Below are 21373 nucleotides of genomic sequence, written 5' to 3'. Positions count from 1 at the left end.
GAGTATTTATAATTATGAGGGCATTTTGGTAATTTGGCCGCTGTGGGCGTAATTGCGTATTCTGGTGCATGTTTGTGATTAATTAATACAACCACATTATAAGGTGGATTGGTTCGAGCTATTCGACATGAGACGATCATGAAATGCAAGTGTTCGGTCTAGTCATAACGGGTTTAAGTTCGAGGCTCGGGGTGAGCCTCGGGGTGAATTTAATGAGTAGAGCATTACTGGGAATTAAAGGGTAATGGGATATGGATTATTGGTGTTTGAGGTTATTGAGAATAGCGGGAATTGGAGGGTGTTAATTATGATTAATGAAATAGGTGTGAATGGACGCTTTTGCCCTTGGTGGCTATTAAGGTTTTATTTTAGACCTAAGGGAATTTAGGTCTTTTCACCCTAAGAGATTGATATAAGCCATTAAGGCTGTGGAAAGAAGAGGTAAAAACAGGGCTTCCTTTCTCTTCTCTCCCGATAGCTTTCTCCTCCATTTTCTCTTTGGTTTTTCAAGCTTCTTTTGAGGAATTAATCCAAGGAACCAAGCTTTGCCAAGTTAGGATTATGTTCCACCATTGAAGAGGGTGCTAAGCTGAGATTGAGGTGAGTTTCTAGCCACTAGAACTCTTGCTTTTGCTCTATTTTCTTAGTTAAGTTTCAGCTGGTTTTTGGGTTGGAAACTTGGGAATTAGTTGGAGTTTTGGCTAGGGTTCTTGGGTTTGTGGTCCCTAGGACATGTGGAGGTGGTATTTGGGTTCATTTGGGACTTAATTTGATGTTTGGAAGCTTTTGGATTGGGTTAGAAATGGTGGAATCGAAGGAAGAGAATTATGGGATTTTGCTAGCTGAAGGTAGCGCTACAGCGCCCAGTGTAGGGCGCTACAGCGCTACCTGCAGGGGAGGTTGGGCGGTTTGTGGTTCTGTCTTGAGTGTTGGGGCGCTAGAAGGGCAGCGCTGTAGCGCTACCCTATTCATTCATAACCCTGTTTTGGGTGTTTTTAAGGGTTTTTGGCTCGGGGTTTCAATCCTTAAGGCCCGGGATCGAATATACTTACCGTGTGGGCATGTTTCAAGGTCCCGAGAGTGGGTTTTAGGTCGAGACCCTATATTTGATGATTTTCATTAATTGGAGATTGTATTTGGTTATGACTAGGTGACCGCTAAAGGATTAAGGATCAATCGTTCTCAAGGGTCGTTCTTGTTCTAGTTCTCGCTCGAACCGGAGGTAAGAAAACTGCAACCTGTGTATATGTGACATGCATGGTTATTATTGGTGCATGTTGGATTATTAAATGTGGCATGCATGACTATTGTTGAGGCATGTCAAGTGGTTGAGTATGATGCATGAGATGCACGAGAAACATGAGATTAGGGCATGCTATGATTATTGAATATGAGAATGTTCAGAGCTTGAGCCTCTGTGTTTATGCATGGTCCTAATTGTACTAGTACTTGTTAAGTAAGCATGCTGAGTGCCTTGTATTCAGATATTGGATATGTGATATATGTTTGGTGGCATTGCTTACTTGTATATGGCACTGACTAGTCCGGGATACTGACCTAAGAGTCAGAAATGGCATAGTGTCATGAACGCTGAGCCAAATGAAGATTATATCTAATCGATATCAGCGTTGAATGGCTCTATGGCATTAATGCTAGACCGACCCTAAGGTCGATGAACTTATAAGCGCTTGGCTAGTCTGAGACTAGTTATTCAGAGTCAAGGCATATGGCCCCGGTGACTGATTGTCACATGGCTAGGGAACGTTGTTCCAGGGTTATGACTCTATGGTCATGAGGAGGTTTATGTTGGTGACTATTCACCATACACCTATCCTGGTCAAACTTATGAAAGGTTCACTTATCAGTTAAGCCTGAATGATCCTATCGTCACATGGCATTAGGGGGCTGTACCCGCTTTTGTGACTTTTGCAACTGTCACCTATTTGTTTGGACTAAGAGTCCTGGATGATTATTATGATCATTGGTTTGTGTATTATACTCAACATTGCATTTCTATATTGGGACTAAGGGTCCTGGATGATTATTACGATCATTGTTGATATTATACCATGCTTTATTGTGTTTTCTTGTTGGGCTTCGGCTCACGAGTGCTATGTGGTGCAGGTAAAGGCTAAAGAAATCTGGACCATCTTTGAGTTGGAGAGCTTAGGTGATGAGGTGTACATATGCAGCTGCTTGACCACCACGGCTGAGGTTTAAAGAGGAACTAGGGTTAAACCCTGTTTTGCCGCGTAGAACGGCCTGTTGTAAATACTTTCTTGTAGTAGACTCTGAAATTATAATTTTGGGATCCCAATACATATATATTATACATTCTAATGAAACGTTATATCTTATCAAAAATTTTAATCCCTAAACCTCTAATCATACTTAGTACACGATTTTGGCCAAATGACTCGATTAGTGAGTTTAGCACTATTTAGAAGGCACACCGTAACGGTCCGTGGAGTTTAGGGCGTTATAGTCACAGTATGGTCTCCTGAGTTTCCTAGGTCTCGTTTCCTTTACTCTCATATGTGATAAGTTTCAATTCTTGTATTTGATGACCTTATTTGTTTTATTTTTCCTTTTTTCATTCTCTGGTCTGGAGATTCTCTGTTATATTTTCTGGGTTTCAGTCAGTTTTGCTCAGAGTTGTCTTTTTCAAAGGCGGCTCTTAACATTTCGACAAGAATGTCTCTCCTCAAACTCGAGAGGACCCCTGATTTTCTACCGTCCTCCAAGCGCCTTAGCGATTTCCTTGCATTTCATTCTAGACCCAGAAAGAAACGTGCCCAGAAGAACCATGCATTCACTGTTAGATCCATGACGATAGCCGAGGAGAGATACCGAGGATAGCTTAACTCGCCTAATGGCCTTGTAGGGAGCCCTATATGTATACTTTCTGTTCTGGGTTTTGGTTTTGAGTGGCTATGACTTTGTTTGTTTTTGCTGTTTGGTTGTTGGGAAATTTGGGAAGCCTTGTAATAACGTAAACGGAGATGAGCTATGCCTGTTTCCATTTTTTTTGAATTGATTCTTTAACTTTGGTCATTCCATTTCGTTTTTGGAGTTGTTAAATTCACCCTATTGGGGTTTTGCTTTAAAGAAATGTTCTCTATATGGTAATTGTACAATTTTAAGGGACTGTTATAAGGTTACATGTGTATATATATTCTTTCCCTTGCATGGTTTCCAGAAACATATAAAGCCATGGTGAATTTTTGAAGTGGATGTGCATATTATTATTCATGTTTTGTTAATTCTTATTTAAAAAGAATTATGTAAACTTGAAGTATTCATAATTTATGTTTTTTTCGTTTGGTTTTCTTCTTTTTCAGGACAAGTACTCTCTTTATGATGATTAATCCATTCAATATTACTCTATGGGCCAGGCAAGGGCAACTCTGAATAGTCGAAGAAAAACGAAGATAGTTTGTACAATTGGTCCCTCCACAAGTACAAATAAAGACTGGGAAGATATCAAGTTTGGAGTGGACAACCAAGTCGATTTCTATGCTGTCTCTTTTGTAAAAGATGCTAGAGTGGTTCATGAGTTGAAAGATTATCTTAAAATTAAAATATTATTTCTATCATCAGTTTGTTCAGTACCAGTTATTTGACTCCAGTTTCTTGTTTAGAACTAATTTTTAAAATCTCTTTTCTAGGTTGCAATGCAGACATTCACGTGATTGTAAAAATTGAAAGTGCAGACTCTATCACAAATCTTCATTCAATTATTCCTGCATCTGATGGGGTTAGTTCCAATGTCTCTTTGTGAATCAGTGGTCTCTTATTTAGTCATAGATTATATCTTTAGTACACCTATCCACCCTTCAGCGATCATTGTTGGTACCATACCCCCTCTCTCTCTCTCATTATTTTATTCACAACATTATCCAAATCATTGAGAAGGATAAGGAATTACAGAAAAAGAGCTAAACCACATGTTCAGTTCTGCTAAAGAACAGAAGAATTCATATCTTTTTATTCATCATATTAACAAGTTTATTACTAGGAAATGGTTGCTCATGGGGACCTTGGAGTTGAACTTCCGATTGAGGATGATTCTCTGTTACAGGTAAGACATGGATTTTAGTTATCGTTTTTATTACTTCTATATAATGCACGTTGTAGAGAAACTTGATGACATTTATACTTGAGAGTATTAAAGGATTTTGAAATATTGTGGTTCCGATAATTTTTTCAAGTAATATTATTTCTGTTTGGAATCTCTTTTCCTGGTGGAATATTGAGGCCTCCTTTTCACTTGCTGTGAACACTACTTGATAAAGTATTAGTTGCTGATTAATGCATAATAAGAAAAGCTTTGACTTTTATACATCAATTCTTGGACCAAGTTGGGGAAAATCAAATCCATTCACATTTTTTTCCTTACTAAAGGGGAAAATCATTCACAAAGTGAGGCTAGAAAATAATTCTCAGCTATTTATAACATAGGCACATCTTGAGGTAGACTGATAAAGACGTGACTAACTGCTAATCATTTGACTTATTTAAGGAATGCTGCACACTGTGGCTTTGGGAAACAGTTTGAATAACCATATGTAGAACGTTTTATTCATGATGTAGCATATCGTATCATTGAAAATATATTTCCATCTCTGCTCAGTGCATGCAGCGTATTTATCTCCTTTTCATGTCTTTGGGCCCACATATATATATATATGTATATATGATAAGTTCATCTTTTCAAATGATTATTATTTAAAGTACTGAAGTTAAAATCTTGAATTTGTCTCAGATTCTGTCATGAATGAAATTTTCTTGTTATGTACAAGAGGACATAATTAGAAGGTGTCAGAGAATGCAGAAACCAGTTATTGTAGCAACAAACATGCTGGAGAGCATGATTAATCTTCATACGCCAACAAGGGCAGAAGTCTCTGACATTGCAATTGCAGTATGGGAAGGTGCTAATGCGGTCATGCTTTCTGGAGAAACTGCCCACGGAAAGTAAGTTAACTAATTCATTTGGCCTTGGGTGGCCTCTTAATATATTTCCAATGTGCAATGGCTATTGAAAAAGTATTATCAAAACTCAATAAATATGTTTGTTTTCTAAATTTTTTGCTTTCTTTGTAGTAATGTGTATCCCACAAAAATAATTATAGTAGTATTCTCTAGTAAAAAAAATGTTAATGATTCTTAGACACTTTAGAGTTATCAGTTATGTATGACTTTTTCCTCTTGTCTGATGCAAATTTTCTGTCTTGTCATTTCCTTTCTTTTTATTTTACATATCTTCCGTCTAATTTTGTGATTATAACAAAGCTATCCATTGAAAGCTGTCAAAGTAATGCATACTGTGGCATTGAGGACTGAGTTAAGTCTACCAATTAGCACTGCTCCTCCAAATCTATTGAGTACAGATAAGGTATCTGCAGATCAGTCTACCTACAAGTTTCATGTATTAAGTTATTGATAATATTAAAAAATAGGGCACACCTATATATAGTAGTAGATGAGTATTTTTCTTTATTTTGTCGCTGTTAAAAAAGTTGAGAGGCAACCAGAATATTTGTATTTCAATACCATGTGAATAATAGTTTTATTATACGGAGAATAACTTAAAATTAATCATTTTCCTCTTGTTCAATTTGCCAGCGCTGGAAATCGAAGCTTTTCATCTAATGCCCCACTGATTGAGATCTCTAATGCTCAGATTGTCGTTCCAGATGTGAGTCTTTTTCCTTTTTCTTTTTTCTTTGTATAAATGTAGTTTATTCATTAATTGGGTGCTTATCATGAATGGATACAAAATATTAGATTAAACCCTGAAATTGTTTGTAATAAGTCTTTAAGGAAAATTAGATGAACTAACTTTTTTCCTTCTCATCAGTGATAAAAAAGTACTTAAAGAACAAGCTGGAACTTTTTAATTAATGGCATATTTCTGAAGACTTGACATGTGTTCATGTGTTGAGGTTTTCTATCAAGTTTTTGCATTTTTAGTTACTGTTTGGATAGCCTCATTTAAAAAACTTGTCAATGACTCTGTTTTTTTAATTGTAATGTTGATTTAATTACGCTAATATTTTAAATGAAAGGTTTGTTTTGAATGCTTTTTCTTATGAGACTAAATTTTTTTGTTTTATTTTAAGTTGTGGATTTTTTTAAGTAGCAGTCTTTCTTTTTCCCTAGGAAACATTGACCTGACTGGTTAATTGCTGTTAATCCTTTGGTCAAATATTTGATATAATTGTTGTCATATTTAACCAGTGGCAAGAGAAAGATGCAGCAATCTTAGTAACAAGAGATATAATTGGTATTTGTCTACTAGGAGATACCATCTTAGTACCTTCATACCTATAATCACTATTGACCATTTTTTAAACCTTAAAAATTTGAGTTAGTACCTACCTATAATCACTATTTTAATATGTTTGGTAAAATAAGAGAACATACATAATACTTTGAGTAATTTTTCTTAGGAAAGAAAACAAATCTCTTTGTATTGTTTTTTTTTTTTTTTTGCATGTTTGATAAGTTATGAATGACCTTTATTAAGACATAAGCTGTTGTCAGCTTTATTTTTTTTTTTGCATGTTTGACAATAGCTTGCTCGTGACTTGGAATCATGTTCGATTTATACAAGAGAAACAAGCTGCAAGCAAGATGTTGATTACATGTCTATTGTCGAGGGTGAGGACACTTTTTACAGTTCATCTAATTTTTGGGTAGTGGGGGTTTGTTGAGTGATTTTTGTCATAATATAATTTGTAACTTTTTCCTAAAATAGAGACTATTGTTTTTTTTGTTCAAAAGGTACGGGAAAATATGGCAATAAAATAATGATTGCATTCAGTTGTTATTGTTTCTCAGTCTCTTTGAACTGTATTCCTGACCAGGACCTTCTATCTTATCTGCTTACCATGCGTTTTTATTTTTTAAGATAACAATTGGTTTTTGTGCTGTGGATCATTAGATCTATTTTATTAACATAAGGATGTAATATTTGCTTCTGCATTTACTATCATTCTAGTCATAGAAATTTAGTATAGCTTAGTTACAAGTTTAATTGTTTTGCACCTATAAGGGCTCTATAACCCACGATTGCAAACCATCAGGGAAATAGTATTTGAAGTGTTTGTTGATAAGGAAGTCTTATACTGTATTTCAGATGAATCTGAATCTACTTTTCATGAGGCTTTTCTTAGTCGTCTTATGGAAACTGGTGCAACATAAAGTTCATCTTTATGTGACCTTCCTAAGCAGATGGAAGGTGATCAACAGAGAGCCTCTGAACAGACTAAGAACATCTTAAGTAATTTAGTTGCTGCTGTTGACAATTTGTGGTGTCTAAAAGATGGAATGCATACTGTAGTCTTGAAAAAACTTTCAGAAAATGGTAAGAGCTATGTTGGTTTTACATTTTTATTTTTGTATGATACTTCAAGCACGGATCTGTAGACTTATCTCAGTTTTTAGTGGATCCTACTCCATTTTCTAGGATCTTGCAGGCAAAGGACACCAAGTGAATTAGATAGAGAGGTTAAGAACTTGAGGGTGGCATTTACTGACCTGTTTTTGAAGCATAACACTTTCAAAGAAACTGCAAAGCCATCGAGATATTGATGCAAAGAATAAAGCCAAGCTTAGAATATTAAGAGGTAACTCCACTCTTTTTTTTGGTATAATCAATAAATAATGATACACATTCCATACAAATAAATAAGTATAAAAATTAACAAGGTTTTTATTTTTATTTTTATCGTTTTTCTAGTAAATCGGTCTTTAGTGTTTTTTATTCCCATCTTTTCAGTATAATGAAAAAAATAGGTTGGTCAATCTATGAGAAGCAACTTGGTATTTGTAACTTGGTCTAAAAATGAAGTGCCAGATTAGTATATTATCTTTTTCTTTTTAATGAATATGCATCATATTGGTACTCATAGGAATAACAACAATATTTCTGCTCACAATTCTCTTTTCTTTATTCACTGTTCTGAAATTATAATGTAAACTAGTTAATACACCTTGCAAGGTACTTAGGAATAACAATATCTCTTATTCAATTCCACTAAATATTGGAGAATACCAAAACTTGACTCAGTTGTAAGTTTTGATTATACCAGTGGAGCTAACTTTGTAAGCTGTTCTTTTTTACTCCAATAGTTAGTATGTATTATGTTCCTTTAAGTAGTTCTCATAGTTTTTTTAATCTCTTGTAGCTAGAAAATTATGTGAAAACTGAAGAAGCTAAAGTTGAGGAGCTTATAAAGGCAGTTGCTGATTCCGGTGCCAAAGTAATTGTTAGTGGAGCAGCAGTTGGGGAGATGGCACTTCATTTCTGTGAGCGCTACAAGTATATCACCTTCTATTGTGTTTTTTTATTGACTAACTTACTAATTTGCCGCACTACTGGTGCTGTTGCTATGGTAAGTCAGCTAGCATTTAATAGTACTCAAATTTTTTGAATTTTTTCCAAAATTCTCTAACAATATTCTTATTTGTGTTACAGTTAAAGCTTAGCAAGCCAAACCCAGATGACCTGAGACATGTTGATTCAGTTTCAGTAGAAGAAATTGGTGGCGCTAGGGTACATAAATATTTTGTGGATCAGGAAATGATAGAAATTGTAATATAAGTATCCGGGTGTGACTCGAACTTCAGACTTTGTGTGAGCAAACCAAAGGCTGATTGTTTGAGCTAACACCCTTGGGTATTTTGTTCCTGTTGTTTTTCTTATTTATTGTTCCTTTTAATCTCATTAACATTTCCCATAATGTAAATATAGGTCACTGTTGTGAAGAATGAAGAAGGTGGGAACTCCGTAACCACTGTTTTATTGCGAGGAACCACAGATACCATTTTAGATGACATTCAAAGAGCAGTTGATGATGGAGTAAATACTTAAAAGGTAATTTGGACTAGTTTTTCTTTGTGTATCGATCTTTATTTAGAAGCAACATTAGGTATCTTTAATTGTCTATTACAATCTTCTTAGGATGGTATGGTCGTATGATCCATACAGAGTAGGTTTTTTGACAGTACTTGTTGCATTAGACTTATGAATTGAAAACTTATCTACCCCACTAACCATTCTTATCGGGTACTTTTCCAGTTAGGCTACGTGCAGGGATAGCCGAATGGTTCCTGGTGCAGCTGCTACTGAAATTGAATTAGCTAAGAGAGTGAAAGAGTATTCATTTAAAGAAACAGGGTAATTTGTTTGTTTCCACTTTTGTTTTATTTTCCCCAGTTTTTGTTTGTCTTGTTTCCCATAACCTAACTCTAAACACATTTCCCACTTCCAACTTAGAAAGAAAGAGAAACTTTGGGAGAATAAGAGGAATAGCATGGGCTTCATATAGGACCTCTAACAGCCATATTCACATTCTACTTGTTAATTTGGATGCCATACTTGATGCCCTGTTGGTTACCTATCACAGAGAGAATTTTGCCAAAGCTATTTACACATCAATGCTATGTTTGTATTGAACTTTACAGAAAGGAATTAACCTTGCTAGGTCTTTAGAGAAGAAATAAATGGGGATAGAAGTTAGTACAAATTGTATGAATTGTTTCTTCATATGGGTTCTTCTTATGGAATATAGGGTGATAAATTAGTTAGTATGAATTGTCCTTTCCCTTTCTTTTTCTCCTAAGTTGCATAGGTCTGGTTTCCTGGTTTCCTTTACTCTCAAATGTGATAAGTTTCAATTCTTGTATTTAATGACCTTATTTGTTTTATTTTTCCTCTGAAATTAGTTTCTCTCTATGTTCTTTGTTCTTTCTGTTTTTCTTGATTTATATTATTTCTTTATGGGAGTGTTTTTTTTTTTTTTTGATCAAGAAAGTAAGACTTTATTAATCACAAACCAATACAACCTCACAAAGTCCAAAAGGACCAAAACTCAGCTACATTACACAGAACCCACTTTCCTCAAATAAAAATGCTCAATGCCCTTCAGTTTCTTTTGAGAAAAACAACTAAGTCTATACATGATATCTTTTTTGACCATATCAACTATAGCATTGACACTAAGAGAGTAATTATGGACAAAACAATTGTTTCTATTATGCCAAAGATAATAAACAGTAGCTGAAAACACAGGCGCCACCATAGAGGCACGGACCCCCTTGCTCATTCCTTCAATCCACCTAGTCCAGATAGAGAAAAATAAAGGCCATTTACAGCCTATCCAATCTTGAATATGATGAACTACCTGCTGGGAGAAACAGCAGTCAAAAAACAAATGGCTATGGCTCTCATAAACTTGTTCACAGACCAGGCAAAGTGTAGTATCAAGAATAAAAAACACTCGAAGTAAATGATCCCTAGTTAACAGCTTGCCAAGTGATGAACCGATGCTTGGGTACACTCATTCTGCTCCACACAAACTGCTGGTACTTGACAGGGGTTTGGTGAAGAAAACTTGCATATAACTGCCCAATTTTAAACCTCCCATGACTACCTGCTTTATCAATATCCTCTTGAGTAAAAATACTACGCAACTAACATATTTTTCGCCAATACCAACTGGTATCAGCCTTAAGTTGGTAGAGCCAAAAGGTTTGTCCCTTTAAATACATAGAATGAATCCATTTCACCCATAAAGACTCCTGCAAATGACTAATTTCCCAGATGTATTTACCTAGCATAGCCTTATTCCATTTAGTACCTTCACCAAAACCCAATCCTCCAAAATATTTAGGCAAACAAACAGTAGACCAGGAAGTGAGATGAAAGTTACTCCTGGTACCATTATTACCCCAAAGAAACCACATACAAAGTTTGTCTACTTCTTTGATTATACTCTGAGGCAATAAGAAAATATGCATCCAATAATTTCCCAGCCCCAAAAGAACTGAGGATATGAGTTGAACCCTACCTGCTTATGATAAATGTCTACTAGTCCAAGTGTGAAGCCTAAGCTTAATTTTTTTAAGAATTTCACCACAGTCAACCTCTTTCCACTTTGTAGGTCTCATAGGAATCCCAAGATATTTGAGGGGGAAGGTGCCCTCTTCAAGTTGTAATAGCTGTTGTAACTGAACCTTGTCTTGAGCTGAAATACCACCAAAAAATACTTGTGACTTACTAAGATTGGTCTTCATACCAGAACTGTTGCAAAAGTCATCAAAAACCTGCTTTATAATCTGAATAGAGCCACGGTTAGCTTTGGAAAAAATCACTAAATCATCAGCAAAACATAAGTTGATGATCTTGAGACTTTTACACATAGGGTGGAATTGGAATTTAGGTTGCAAAGCTCCTAGTTAAAGTAGCCATGGGAGATATTCCATTACTAATACAAACAGTAATGGAGATATAGGGTCTCCTTGACGAAGCCCCTTAACTCCCTGAAACCCCCCATGCAGTCTACCATTCATCATAAGAACATATGAAGTACCTCTGAGACAAACCATCACCCAATGAATAAGCCTGGGAGGAAATCGCAGGCTGATTAATAACCTCTCCAAAAAACCCCAGTCAACTGTATCGTAGGACTTACTTAGATCTATCTTCAAAACACTTCTCGGGGAAGTATTCCTTCTATTGTAATTCTTAATCAAATCCTGAAAAATTAGGATATTGTGAGCTAGTGATCTCCCTCTAATAAAGGCACCCTGATTGGGACTAATTAGAGAGGGAAGAACTTCCGAAAGCCTACTGCAAAGCATTTTAGAAATGCATTTATAAAGAGTATTGCAGCAAGCTATGGGTCTATAATCTATTGCCCTGCTAGGGATATCCGTTTTTGGGACTAAAGCCAATACTGTTTTATTGAGCTCAACAGGTATCCTCCCAGAAGAGAAAAAATCCAGCACAGCCACTGAGATTTCATCACCAATTTGCTTCCACATAGCTTTGTAAAATTCTGAATTGTAACCATCCAGGCCTGGACTCTTTGTACCAGGAATACTAAACAACGCTTTCTTGACATCAGCTTTAGTAAATTCTGTAATTAATCCCAGCTGCTTATCAATATCTAAGCAAGGCCCCAACTCAATGCAATATGTTTTAACCAAACTAGTAGCAGAACTGTGACTGCCCATATAGCTTCTGAAATGATCTAGGAAGTGATGCACTACTGCATTATAATCATCAATAATGTCCCCTTGGTCATTCATAAAAGAAACTATCTGATTCTCTTTCCTTCTTTTTTTGATGCACGCATGAAAATAAGAGTTATTTTCATCACCCTTCTGCAGCCATGTAACCTTGCTGCGCTGAATCAAGTAACTTCTATATCGAGCATAGTGATCTTTATAGAAAATTGCAGCTATCTTTTCAGCCTCCTGAGCAGTAGCATCTGAAGGAGAATCTTGAGCTTTAGATAAAGCCAGCTGATAGTCTCCCTTAGCATGATGATAACCTTGCTCAATATCTCCAATTTCCTTTATATTAAACACATTCAGGACATGCTTCAGCCTTAGCAGTTTCTTAGTCACTCCTAATAAGCCCCCTGCTGTCATAGGCTTGAGCCAACTTGCCATAACTGTCTTTTTAAACCTGATGTGTGCAATCCAGCAATTAAAGAATCGAAAAGGTTGTATGCCCAGATTCCCAATCTTAAGAGTCCTAATGAGAAAAAAACAATGATCGGAATGGACATCCCAATGAAGCTCTGCAGTAGAGTTCGGCAAGGTGTCTATCCACTCTTCATTGATAAAAGCATGATCTATTTTTTAATAAACTCTATCTCCTCCCTCCTGTTTATTAGACCAGGTAAAGTTAGATCCAATACACTTGAGAGTAGCTAGCTGAGAACAAGCTAGCCAAGCAGTAGAGTCAAGAATCTCATTAGCACTAATAACCTTTCCTCCTAATCTGTCATCAAAATTAAAAACAGCGTTGAAATCTCCCACAACCAGCCACGGCTTGTTCGAAATATGAAGAGAAGATAAACCCCTCCACATATCCAACCTCTCAGTCAAAAAGTTAAAACCATAAACAAAGGTGATAAGTATTTCCAGCTGTAAGCTAGAAAATTTAACCAAACAGTGTATAAATTGCTGGTGTTCCAACAACACCTGAACCTTGACAAAAGACTTCCTCCAAAGAACCAGTAATCTGCTCTCAGCAATCGTACTGCTATAGTGATCCCAGGCAAAAAACACTTTATACATCATATCATTAGCCTTATCCCTCTTTAATTTATTCTCTAATAAAGCACAAATACCCACTTTATTCATCTTTAAGAGACTCAGAATAGCATGTTGTTTGTCTCTCTTATTCAAACCCCTTACATTCCAGCTAAGAACATTTGTGCAATCCATCAAATATTGAGCCAATTAATAACCCATTTTTCTCCCCTGTTTCCTGTTCTTGAAGAACCTTGAACACATTCTGTTTGCTGTCCAAATTTGTGCTCACAGTCTTGCCTCTACTCTTAGAGTTCCCAACTTTCTTAGGGACTTCCCAGTTCTCTTTATTAGCCTGAGTACGAGACATAATCTGGACCTATGTACTACCCTGAGTTGTGGTAGCCTCACGAATATCTATCTCAGATTCATTTTGCTTTGTTTCCACAACTTTAGTAACCTCATTAACACCAAATGTTTCTCCTACATTGGTCTTGGTATCAGCAACAATAGGAACAGAACTGGCAAGTTCCTGTTCTGTCTTGCTCTTTGTAACCCAAACCTTAGTATCGGTTTTCTTACACTCAGTTGCATTATGACCAAATCCCTTGCAATTCTTGCATTTAATGGGAAGCCATTCATATTCCACAAATTTTTCTTGAATTTTTCCACGCTCATTGACAAAATGTATGATAAATGGAGGGTCATCAGTAATCTCCATTTCAACAAGGACTCTTGCAAACCTGATCATAGACCTATCCTTTGTAAACTTATCCACCACAATAGTTTTTCCAATTGTACTAACCAAGGCACTTAGACATTTTTTCCTCCAATATTGCAGACCTAAATTTGGCAGACGGATCCACAGAGGGACAGAGCGGACTAACCTGATGGTGTCTAGATCTTGAGTCTAAGGTCGCACAATAACTGGCTTCCTATCGAACTGCACAATTCCATTCTCCAATACAAAATCTCTAGTAGCCTCATCATTGAACTTGACAATGGTGAGACCCATGTGCATTCTTACTACCCGTTCAATACCCAGGTGACCCCAAATTCTTTTTACAAAGCCTTCAAACACAGCAAATGGGGGATTGGCTCCCAAAACCATACATATCACAGCTGAGTTCTAATTCTGAGCCTGTTCTGCAGCCTCAGCCAAATCGATTTGAGCTACTTTCTTCCCATTTTTCATAATTGGTTCCTCATAATGAAGCTTAGTCGCCTCATTGATAAGAAGCTTATCTCTGAGATTCGCCCAATGAGATTGAGCAGAAGCTTGAAAGTTATCCTTCTCCGTAATCGTTTCCGTATCCATAACCATCTCTTCGTCCACCAGGTGAAGCGGATAGCCATCTTTAACCGAGCTCAACGAATTCATCCGCTGCTGACCTTCCGTAGAAAGTGAAGGTAGGAAATCCTGTGACTGTAGATTAGGTTGATTCTGCAAAGAGGATTCTGGCAATGGCGTTGATTTAATGGCCTCCTCATTCCTTGATCTTGATGCAGGCTTTCGAGTAACCTTCTTCTTCTTCATCATGGAGAGAAGAAAGGAACCTTCGCACGCCTCTTATCTTGATGTTTCTTATATTAACAATAAATTTATGGGAGTGATTTTAGTAACAATAAGAAACTAGCTTTTGGTGTTGAAGAGAACGACTTTCTGATCATCCCTTGGTCATTTGTTTCTATGTTTTCTGCTTTTGCAGTAGCAATTGAATCTTATTGTTGTACGCTTTTTATGTGTTGATAATTGAGTAACACTTTTATTTTTTGAATATGTCATTATGTCAGAGCTGTCTTTCTACATTTATGCTTCGTACTTCCTAGAAATTTCATGATCTTCCTATGCATGCAGGTTCTGAGTTTTTCTCTGTTTGTGGCTTCCTAGGATTGGATCTTTAAATTAATACATGCAAGTTCTGAGTTTTTCTCTGTATTTCTTGTTTAATTTTAGAAGGAAGAAGCAATATGTTTTGTTGCTTCAGTCGTTGTTTTGCATGGCAGTACATCTTGCTATACCCTGCTGTTTCGTCAAGTTTTGGAGTTATTACAAATTTAATTTAAACTTTATATGCTTACAAGTGGAAACTAGCTTAAGTCTTATGTTCTTAATAATAAAAGGACTTTTTTTTACAATGTGCAGGTATATTGAGATGATTTCTTTGGAGCAATTCTTGACAACATTTGTAGTTGAGGCCTTTAGAATGGAAGAATGTATTTCACTAATTTTTGTATACATTTCTTGTTTTGTATTTAGTGATAAAGGAATATGAATTGGGCATAAATTATGTTGTAATATGATTTTTCAAGCCTAGACTAGTAGACTAAATATTGTAATTACATTTTGAGTGATTAATAAAAATCTATTTATGTTACCTTATTTGGCTTCAACTTTCATATTTGTTTTCCTAGTTTTGTGTAAGTAAAAAAAGATTATGTTTCTCTAAGCTAATATAACACATGTGTTATACTAAAGTGTAGTATAACACAAATAATGTGTTATACTAAAGTCTAGTATAACAGAAAAAATGTGTTATACTAAAGTGTAGTATAACACAAATTTATAAGTATTGAAATGTGTTATATAATCGACTATAAATAACATAATTAAACACTTATCTATTTATTAAAATAACACAGAAATTGTGTTATCGTTGACAGTATAATAACACATCTGTATAACAATGATAAAGTGTTATGTAAAGTACCCTGACCTACGATAACATAGTCGGTCTTAACACATCAAAAAGTGTTATGGTATGTTTTGATAACACATTTTCGGTGTTATTAAAAGCATTTTTTTCTTGTAGTGTATGCTAATCCGCTCTCTAGGATCGCCTTAGACCACATATCTCAAATATATCCCCATAACATTGGGGTCTCACTCATAACACATACATAATTACATTTATGCCCTCAACGGGCCAAAACTACAAACACGCCCCAATTTACAGAAATGGGCTCAATGCATATTTAATACACATAAACATGCATATCTAGTCACATTACAACACAAATAATTTATATCACATAATCACATGTATAATCCTTTAATCGCGCATATAATTCCAATTAGGCCCTTCTGACACAGTAATCAAGGCACTCAGCCTTAATGATCAGTAGAAACCATCTTGATTGGACCTGTAGTAGCGCCTCTCAACACAAATTTTCTCTTATTTACTGAGAATTCCATTCTCAAGTTCTTAAAATCCCATAAGATAGGACTAAGTTCCACTAACCATTGGATTCCCAAGACCATATCACAACCACTGATAGATAAAAGCCTCAAATCTTCTTTAAATTCCATTCCTTGCATATTCCATGACATTTGCCTACAAATTGCATCACTTATAATTTCAGTTCCATCTGCCACTGCAACTTCATAGGATTAATTTTTTTAATGGGGTTCCCTATTCGTTTTGCAACTACAGGGTTTAAGAAATTATGGGTACTGTCGGAATTGATTAAATTGGCAATGGATTTCTTCTTAATATTCCCACGAACCCTCATTATTTGATGAGAAGAAGAACTATAAACTGCAAGATAAGTGATACAACTGAATCTTCCTTGTTGCTACCTTGTTCATCTTTAATTATTTCTCCCTCTTCGATTTCTTCTCCTTCCAGCAAATAAATCTGCTTCCTTTTGCATTTGTGACCAGCCTCATACTTCTCGCCGCAATAATAACACATCTTTTCATCCCTTCTATCTTGCATTTTAGCAGCTGAAATTCGCTTGACGGGTGGTAGACGACCATTGTCAAATGGTTTGGTCTATTGAGAAACCACCGTAGTTGTGCCACCTCTATTAGAACCCTTGGCCTCCTTAAGGATGGCTTCCATCGTGCCTTCTTGCAACAAGGCTAAACCAATGGCTTGAGTTAAAGTAGTGGGTCGAAACATAGCGTCTTGTTTTTTATTGCTTCCTTCAAACCACTCATGAAGCATTGAACAAAAAAGTCCTCAAGTAACCCACTTGTTCTAGCCATTAGTGTCTCAAATCGCTCCTGATAATTATTCACTATGGAAATCTGCTTAAGCTTGGTTAATTCTCCCACTATACGATCATAAATGTTGGGATCGAAGCGAGAAGCCACATCTCGAGAAAATTGTGCCCAACTTATAACTTTGTTACCTGCTTCATATCCTTGGAACCATTCTAGCGCTTGGCCCTCCAAATGAATTGAATCTATGCCCACATTTTTTTCTTCTCCAATCCCATTGAGATTAAAAAAATGATCACATTTGTAAACCCATCCACTAGGATTTTCTCGGTCAAATTTTGGAAAATTTAACTTAGGAAATCGAGTTTGGACATTGCCTATATTATTCTGACTGTTGTTCCACCCCCACTGAGCTGATGCGCTATTCCCTTCACTTGATTCCCCATTTCTAGTTGTTAATTAATCAATTTTTAGAATCATGGCTGCCACCATTTTGGATGAATCAGATAAGGAACTTGCTTGTTTCTCTATCGTTTCTTTCAACTGCTTCACAGATTCTTTAATTTGTTTATGCTCTAGTGCTCTAGTCCCATCGACCATAGTTGATACCAGAATTGAGCTCTTGATACCAACTGTAATGATCCTAGAAGAAGACACAAATAAGAAGAGAATTCTTTTCTATTTCTGATGTTTTTTATCTCATATCCAACTCTTACAAATCTCCACATTCTATAGGAGATCACAATACTAATACATTGAACCAACCCAATAATTACGTTACCTAGAAAAATACACTTTTAGAAGACCTAAACAACCATAGGAATTCCCAAAACAAACTACTCTGAAAACTAAAAGATTATACACCAAATTATAATAATAATTATAGTTGTAACTCCAAGACCATCTTCTCCACTGCCGTTTGCGAGCTTATCGCTCAAAGCTCCTTCCCAATGGATCCTAGATCTAGCTTGGTAAAGTTAAAAGAAAAAGAAGAAGAAGAAGAAGTTCTCATCGCCCATATCATCTTCCCCACTGGGGTTGGGGTTGGGATAGGTTTGGGGACAAAGGGCTAAGGGTCAGTTGGGTCTAGGGATTTAGGGGTTGGGGTCGAAGATGGCTGGGGATTTAGGGGTTGGGCTTAGTGATTGCAGGGTTCGGGTCAGGGATGGAAGGAATGAGAAAAAGAAAAAAGAAATAAAAAAAGATATTATTATATTATTTCATATAATGTTAGATTAAATAATATGAAAAATGTGATTTGTCACACTTTGTAACATAATATTGAGAGTCACAAAATTGGACGCATGAGTGTGTCCAAGTGTAACATATTTTGAAGTTACAAAATCAACTCAAATTTGTAACTTCCAAATACCACAAAATAATGTGTAGATTGAGGGTTACAAATTTTGAGATTGAATTTCATAAGCTATAATGTGATATGGCTGTTGAAGATATGATTTTAACTCCCATTAGGTGTATGGAGGTTACAAAATCATGTGAGAAAGGTATTGGGACGTTTTGAGAAAATGTGAAAAATTGGCAGATTACAATAGCCTCACGACCGCGGCCATAAGCATCCTTGGCCGCGACTTGGGAGGCAGAAGCTCACGACTGCAACTGTGAATATCCCAGGCCTGGGGTACTGGCAGCCAAATTCCATTTTGTCATTTCTTCAATTTGAACATTTTCAAAAATCTAAGTAACTCCCAAACCATTATTTTAATTTCATATACATCCAATTAAACATTGGTAACAATCAAGGGGGTTGGTAAAATTTAAAATTCAAAAGGTGTTTCAAAACTCTATAAATAAGAGTCTAATACTCACTTGCAAGACACGCCATATTTTTATCCACAAAGCACTTGGCTAGAAAATATATAAAAATACTTGATAATTCCATAGAGCTATTTCAAAACTTGAGAGTCTCTTAGTGCTTAGAGAATAGGGGAAATAAGTTTTTGGGCAAAGGTCTTGAACTTTATTCAAGTTGGTGATCCCCACTACTCTACACTTTGGTTGTGTAAGAGTTATTGTTCTTTACTTCTTTTGTTCTTATTTCTTTATTCTAGTCTACATCTTTATTTGTATTATTTATGATTTGAGTTGTATTATTGTTCTTCTACATCTTAATATTTTACTTGTATATTTTACAATTGAGTTGTAATATTTATTAAATCTACTAACTTGTCTATTGTATTTTTGCGTAGAGTTGTAATTTGGTTTAACCATTTCTATTGAAGCAATATTATTTTCTCTAACAAATATTAAGTTAAATTTTTTATTAATTAGAATTTTAATTTTTTAATATTTGAAATTTTGTTTAATTTTAAAATTTTAGCATTTTTTTTTATCTTTTAATAAGAAAGTAGATTTTTTAAATTTATAATTAATTTTTTATTTTGAATTACACATGTGGTAATGACGTGACAATGCCACATGTGGTAATGATATTTGAAGCCCTTTCGAAGGCTCAAAAGATTTTTTGTTTTTGTTTGTTTGTAATTTTCAAATTTAATTGCCATAGGGTTTCGCACCATCGAATTGGCATGAAAATTGTCTTCCAAAATTAAGTTTTACTTGTACCATCGAATATGCATCGATTTTGGATGAAAATTGTCTCCCAAAATCATGTTTTGTTTGCACCATTGAAAGAATTTCGTTTTGCATTGATTTTTGACTCCAAATCAAGTTTTGATGAAACCATGAAACATGCATTATTTTTGTATTGAAATTGTCTTCTAAAATCAAGTTTTGATGGAACTATCAAATGAGCATTGATTTGTATTGATTTTTCATGGAAATTATCTTCCAAAATCAAGTTTTGATGGAGTCATCATATTGATATCGATTTTGCATCAAGATTAACCGAAAATTCTACAAATTTCAAATAAAAAAAACGAACAAAATCTAAAAATATCATGCACAAAAGTGTTCAACATCTATAAAATAGTATCTTAAGTGAAAATTCTTGCTGGAATATGTTTTGGATTTTAAATCATTAAACATATTTAAAAAAAAATGAGTTCGTGTTTAATGCTGATTGTTCATGGTTTATCATCGTTGGTGGTGGGTTGAGTTCGGTGGCCATGCTTTACAATCACCGTGAATAGGTGTTGTACTCGAGTGAGCGAGGGAAATGAAAATTCTAATGAGAAAATACATATACTCATATACCACCAAGGGAATAATGAGATGTATTTTGGTCTTATTTTCATTTTGGAGTATATGTTTGCAGTGTCTTGTAACTTTAGCATAGTTTTTTAATATAGAGTATTTTGAAGCTATATACACCCAAATTTCCAATAAAAACATATAATGAGTTCGTGTACTCGAGTGAGCGAGGGAAATGAAAATTCTAATGAGAAAATACATATACTCATATACCACCAAGGGAATAATGAGATGTATTTTGGTCTTATTTTCATTTTGGAGTATATGTTTGCAGTGTCTTGTAACTTTAGCATAGTTTTTTAATATAGAGTATTTTGAAGCTATATACACCCAAATTTCCAATAAAAACATATAATGAGTTCGTGTACTCGAGTGAGCGAGGGAAATGAAAATTCTAATGAGAAAATACATATACTCATATACCACCAAGGGAATAATGAGATGTATTTTGGTCTTATTTTCATTTTGGAGTATATGTTTGCAATGTCTTGTAACTTTAGCATAATTTTTTAATATAGAGTATTTTGAAGCTATATACACCCAAATTTCCAATAAAAACATATAATATAATATATATATATGGAGCGATTATGGTGTTGTGTTGTCAACACTAGATAAACGTTGGTTTCAGCATATGGATAGTTATAAATTCTAATTTTTTATTATGACGTTATATATTGTAGTAATTTAGAATATCTTACAAATTTTCAAGAAATTCTGAATAATTTACGGTGCCGAAAACAAGGTTCAAACAACTTGTTACATGCGTGCACTAAAAAATAAGCATGCATGGAAAATTCAATTGTTTGAACATTGTTTTTGACACCGTAAATTATTCAGAATTTCATAAAAATTTATGAGATGTTCTAAATAACTACAATATATACTATAATAGTGAAAAATTAGAATTTATAACTATATGCCAAGAAACTTTTGTCTAGGATGTTGACAAGACACTATCAACACAGTAGTGTTTCACTAAATATATAATGTACATTTATCACCTTATTCTGTGCAATTCCTCACCGTCCTGCAATCTGTCTCAGCTTTCTAAAATATTATGGTCCTATGGAATATACATGTGGGCATATGAGTATAATCTTACTCTTAAATCTATTCATTAAACATGTGACACTATCCAATTAGTCTATACAACATAAAAAATAAAGTTCTATTTCTGGTAAATAAAAAATTATTATA

The 21373-nt window shown here is 35.1% G+C and overlaps 2 protein-coding genes across 10 annotated transcripts; one reads left to right on the top strand and one right to left on the bottom strand.

The window, feature by feature from the left end:
• The first annotated feature begins 4802 nt into the window (after window positions 1-4802).
• Window positions 4803-8590, top strand: LOC133780359 (uncharacterized). 9 transcript variants are annotated; one of them, XR_009869253.1, is made up of 7 exons: window positions 4803-4977; window positions 5296-5398; window positions 5629-5701; window positions 6582-6666; window positions 7145-7372; window positions 7475-7634; window positions 8196-8478. XR_009869253.1 is itself a non-coding variant. In XM_062220151.1 (6 exons), exons 1-4 carry the CDS (start codon window positions 4829-4831, stop codon window positions 7597-7599), a joined length of 432 nt encoding a protein of 143 aa, XP_062076135.1. In that variant the 5' UTR covers window positions 4803-4828; the 3' UTR covers window positions 7600-7634; window positions 8196-8329; window positions 8486-8590. The 9 variants fall into 9 exon arrangements, 5 of the variants coding, with proteins under 5 accessions (XP_062076135.1, XP_062076136.1, XP_062076134.1 ...); XR_009869252.1 differs by lacking the exon at window positions 6582-6666; XM_062220151.1 differs by lacking the exons at window positions 5296-5398; window positions 7145-7372 and adding an exon at window positions 8486-8590 and having other exon boundaries at window positions 8196-8329.
• Window positions 8591-10863: 2273 nt separating this feature from the next.
• Window positions 10864-13426, bottom strand: LOC133779058 (uncharacterized). Its single transcript, XM_062219061.1, has 4 exons — window positions 13275-13426; window positions 12698-13228; window positions 11382-12484; window positions 10864-11147 (listed from the first exon to the last, which is right to left on the bottom strand). The coding sequence occupies exons 1-4, from the start codon at window positions 13424-13426 to the stop codon at window positions 10864-10866; spliced, it is 2070 nt and encodes a 689-aa protein (XP_062075045.1).
• Between the last annotated feature and the right edge of the window lie 7947 nt (window positions 13427-21373).

This window comes from Humulus lupulus, chromosome 5 (genome assembly GCF_963169125.1).
Source record: "Humulus lupulus chromosome 5, drHumLupu1.1, whole genome shotgun sequence".
Lineage (NCBI taxonomy): Eukaryota > Viridiplantae > Streptophyta > Magnoliopsida > Rosales > Cannabaceae > Humulus > Humulus lupulus.
The sequence above is the reverse complement of the archived record's forward strand: the minus strand, read 5'-3'. Positions and strand labels throughout refer to the sequence as shown.

Excerpts from the sequence above, each read along its gene's own strand:
- LOC133780359 (XM_062220151.1), top strand. The coding sequence starts at position 4,829 with ATGCAGAAACCAGTTATTGTAGCAACAAACATGCTGGAGAGCATGATT. Across the intron at positions 4,978-5,628 it reads GGAGAAACTGCCCACGGAAA|CGCTGGAAATCGAAGCTTTT; the intron begins GTAAGTTAACTA and ends TCAATTTGCCAG. Across the intron at positions 6,667-7,474 it reads TTACATGTCTATTGTCGAGG|GATCTTGCAGGCAAAGGACA; the intron begins GTGAGGACACTT and ends TCCATTTTCTAG.
- LOC133779058 (XM_062219061.1), bottom strand. The coding sequence starts at position 13,426 with ATGTCTCGTACTCAGGCTAATAAAGAGAACTGGGAAGTCCCTAAGAAA. Across the intron at positions 13,229-13,274 it reads GAAACAGGGGAGAAAAATGG|CTGGAATGTAAGGGGTTTGA; the intron begins GTTATTAATTGG and ends AAATGTTCTTAG. Across the intron at positions 11,148-11,381 it reads GGTGATGGTTTGTCTCAGAG|CTAACCGTGGCTCTATTCAG; the intron begins GTACTTCATATG and ends TTTTTTCCAAAG.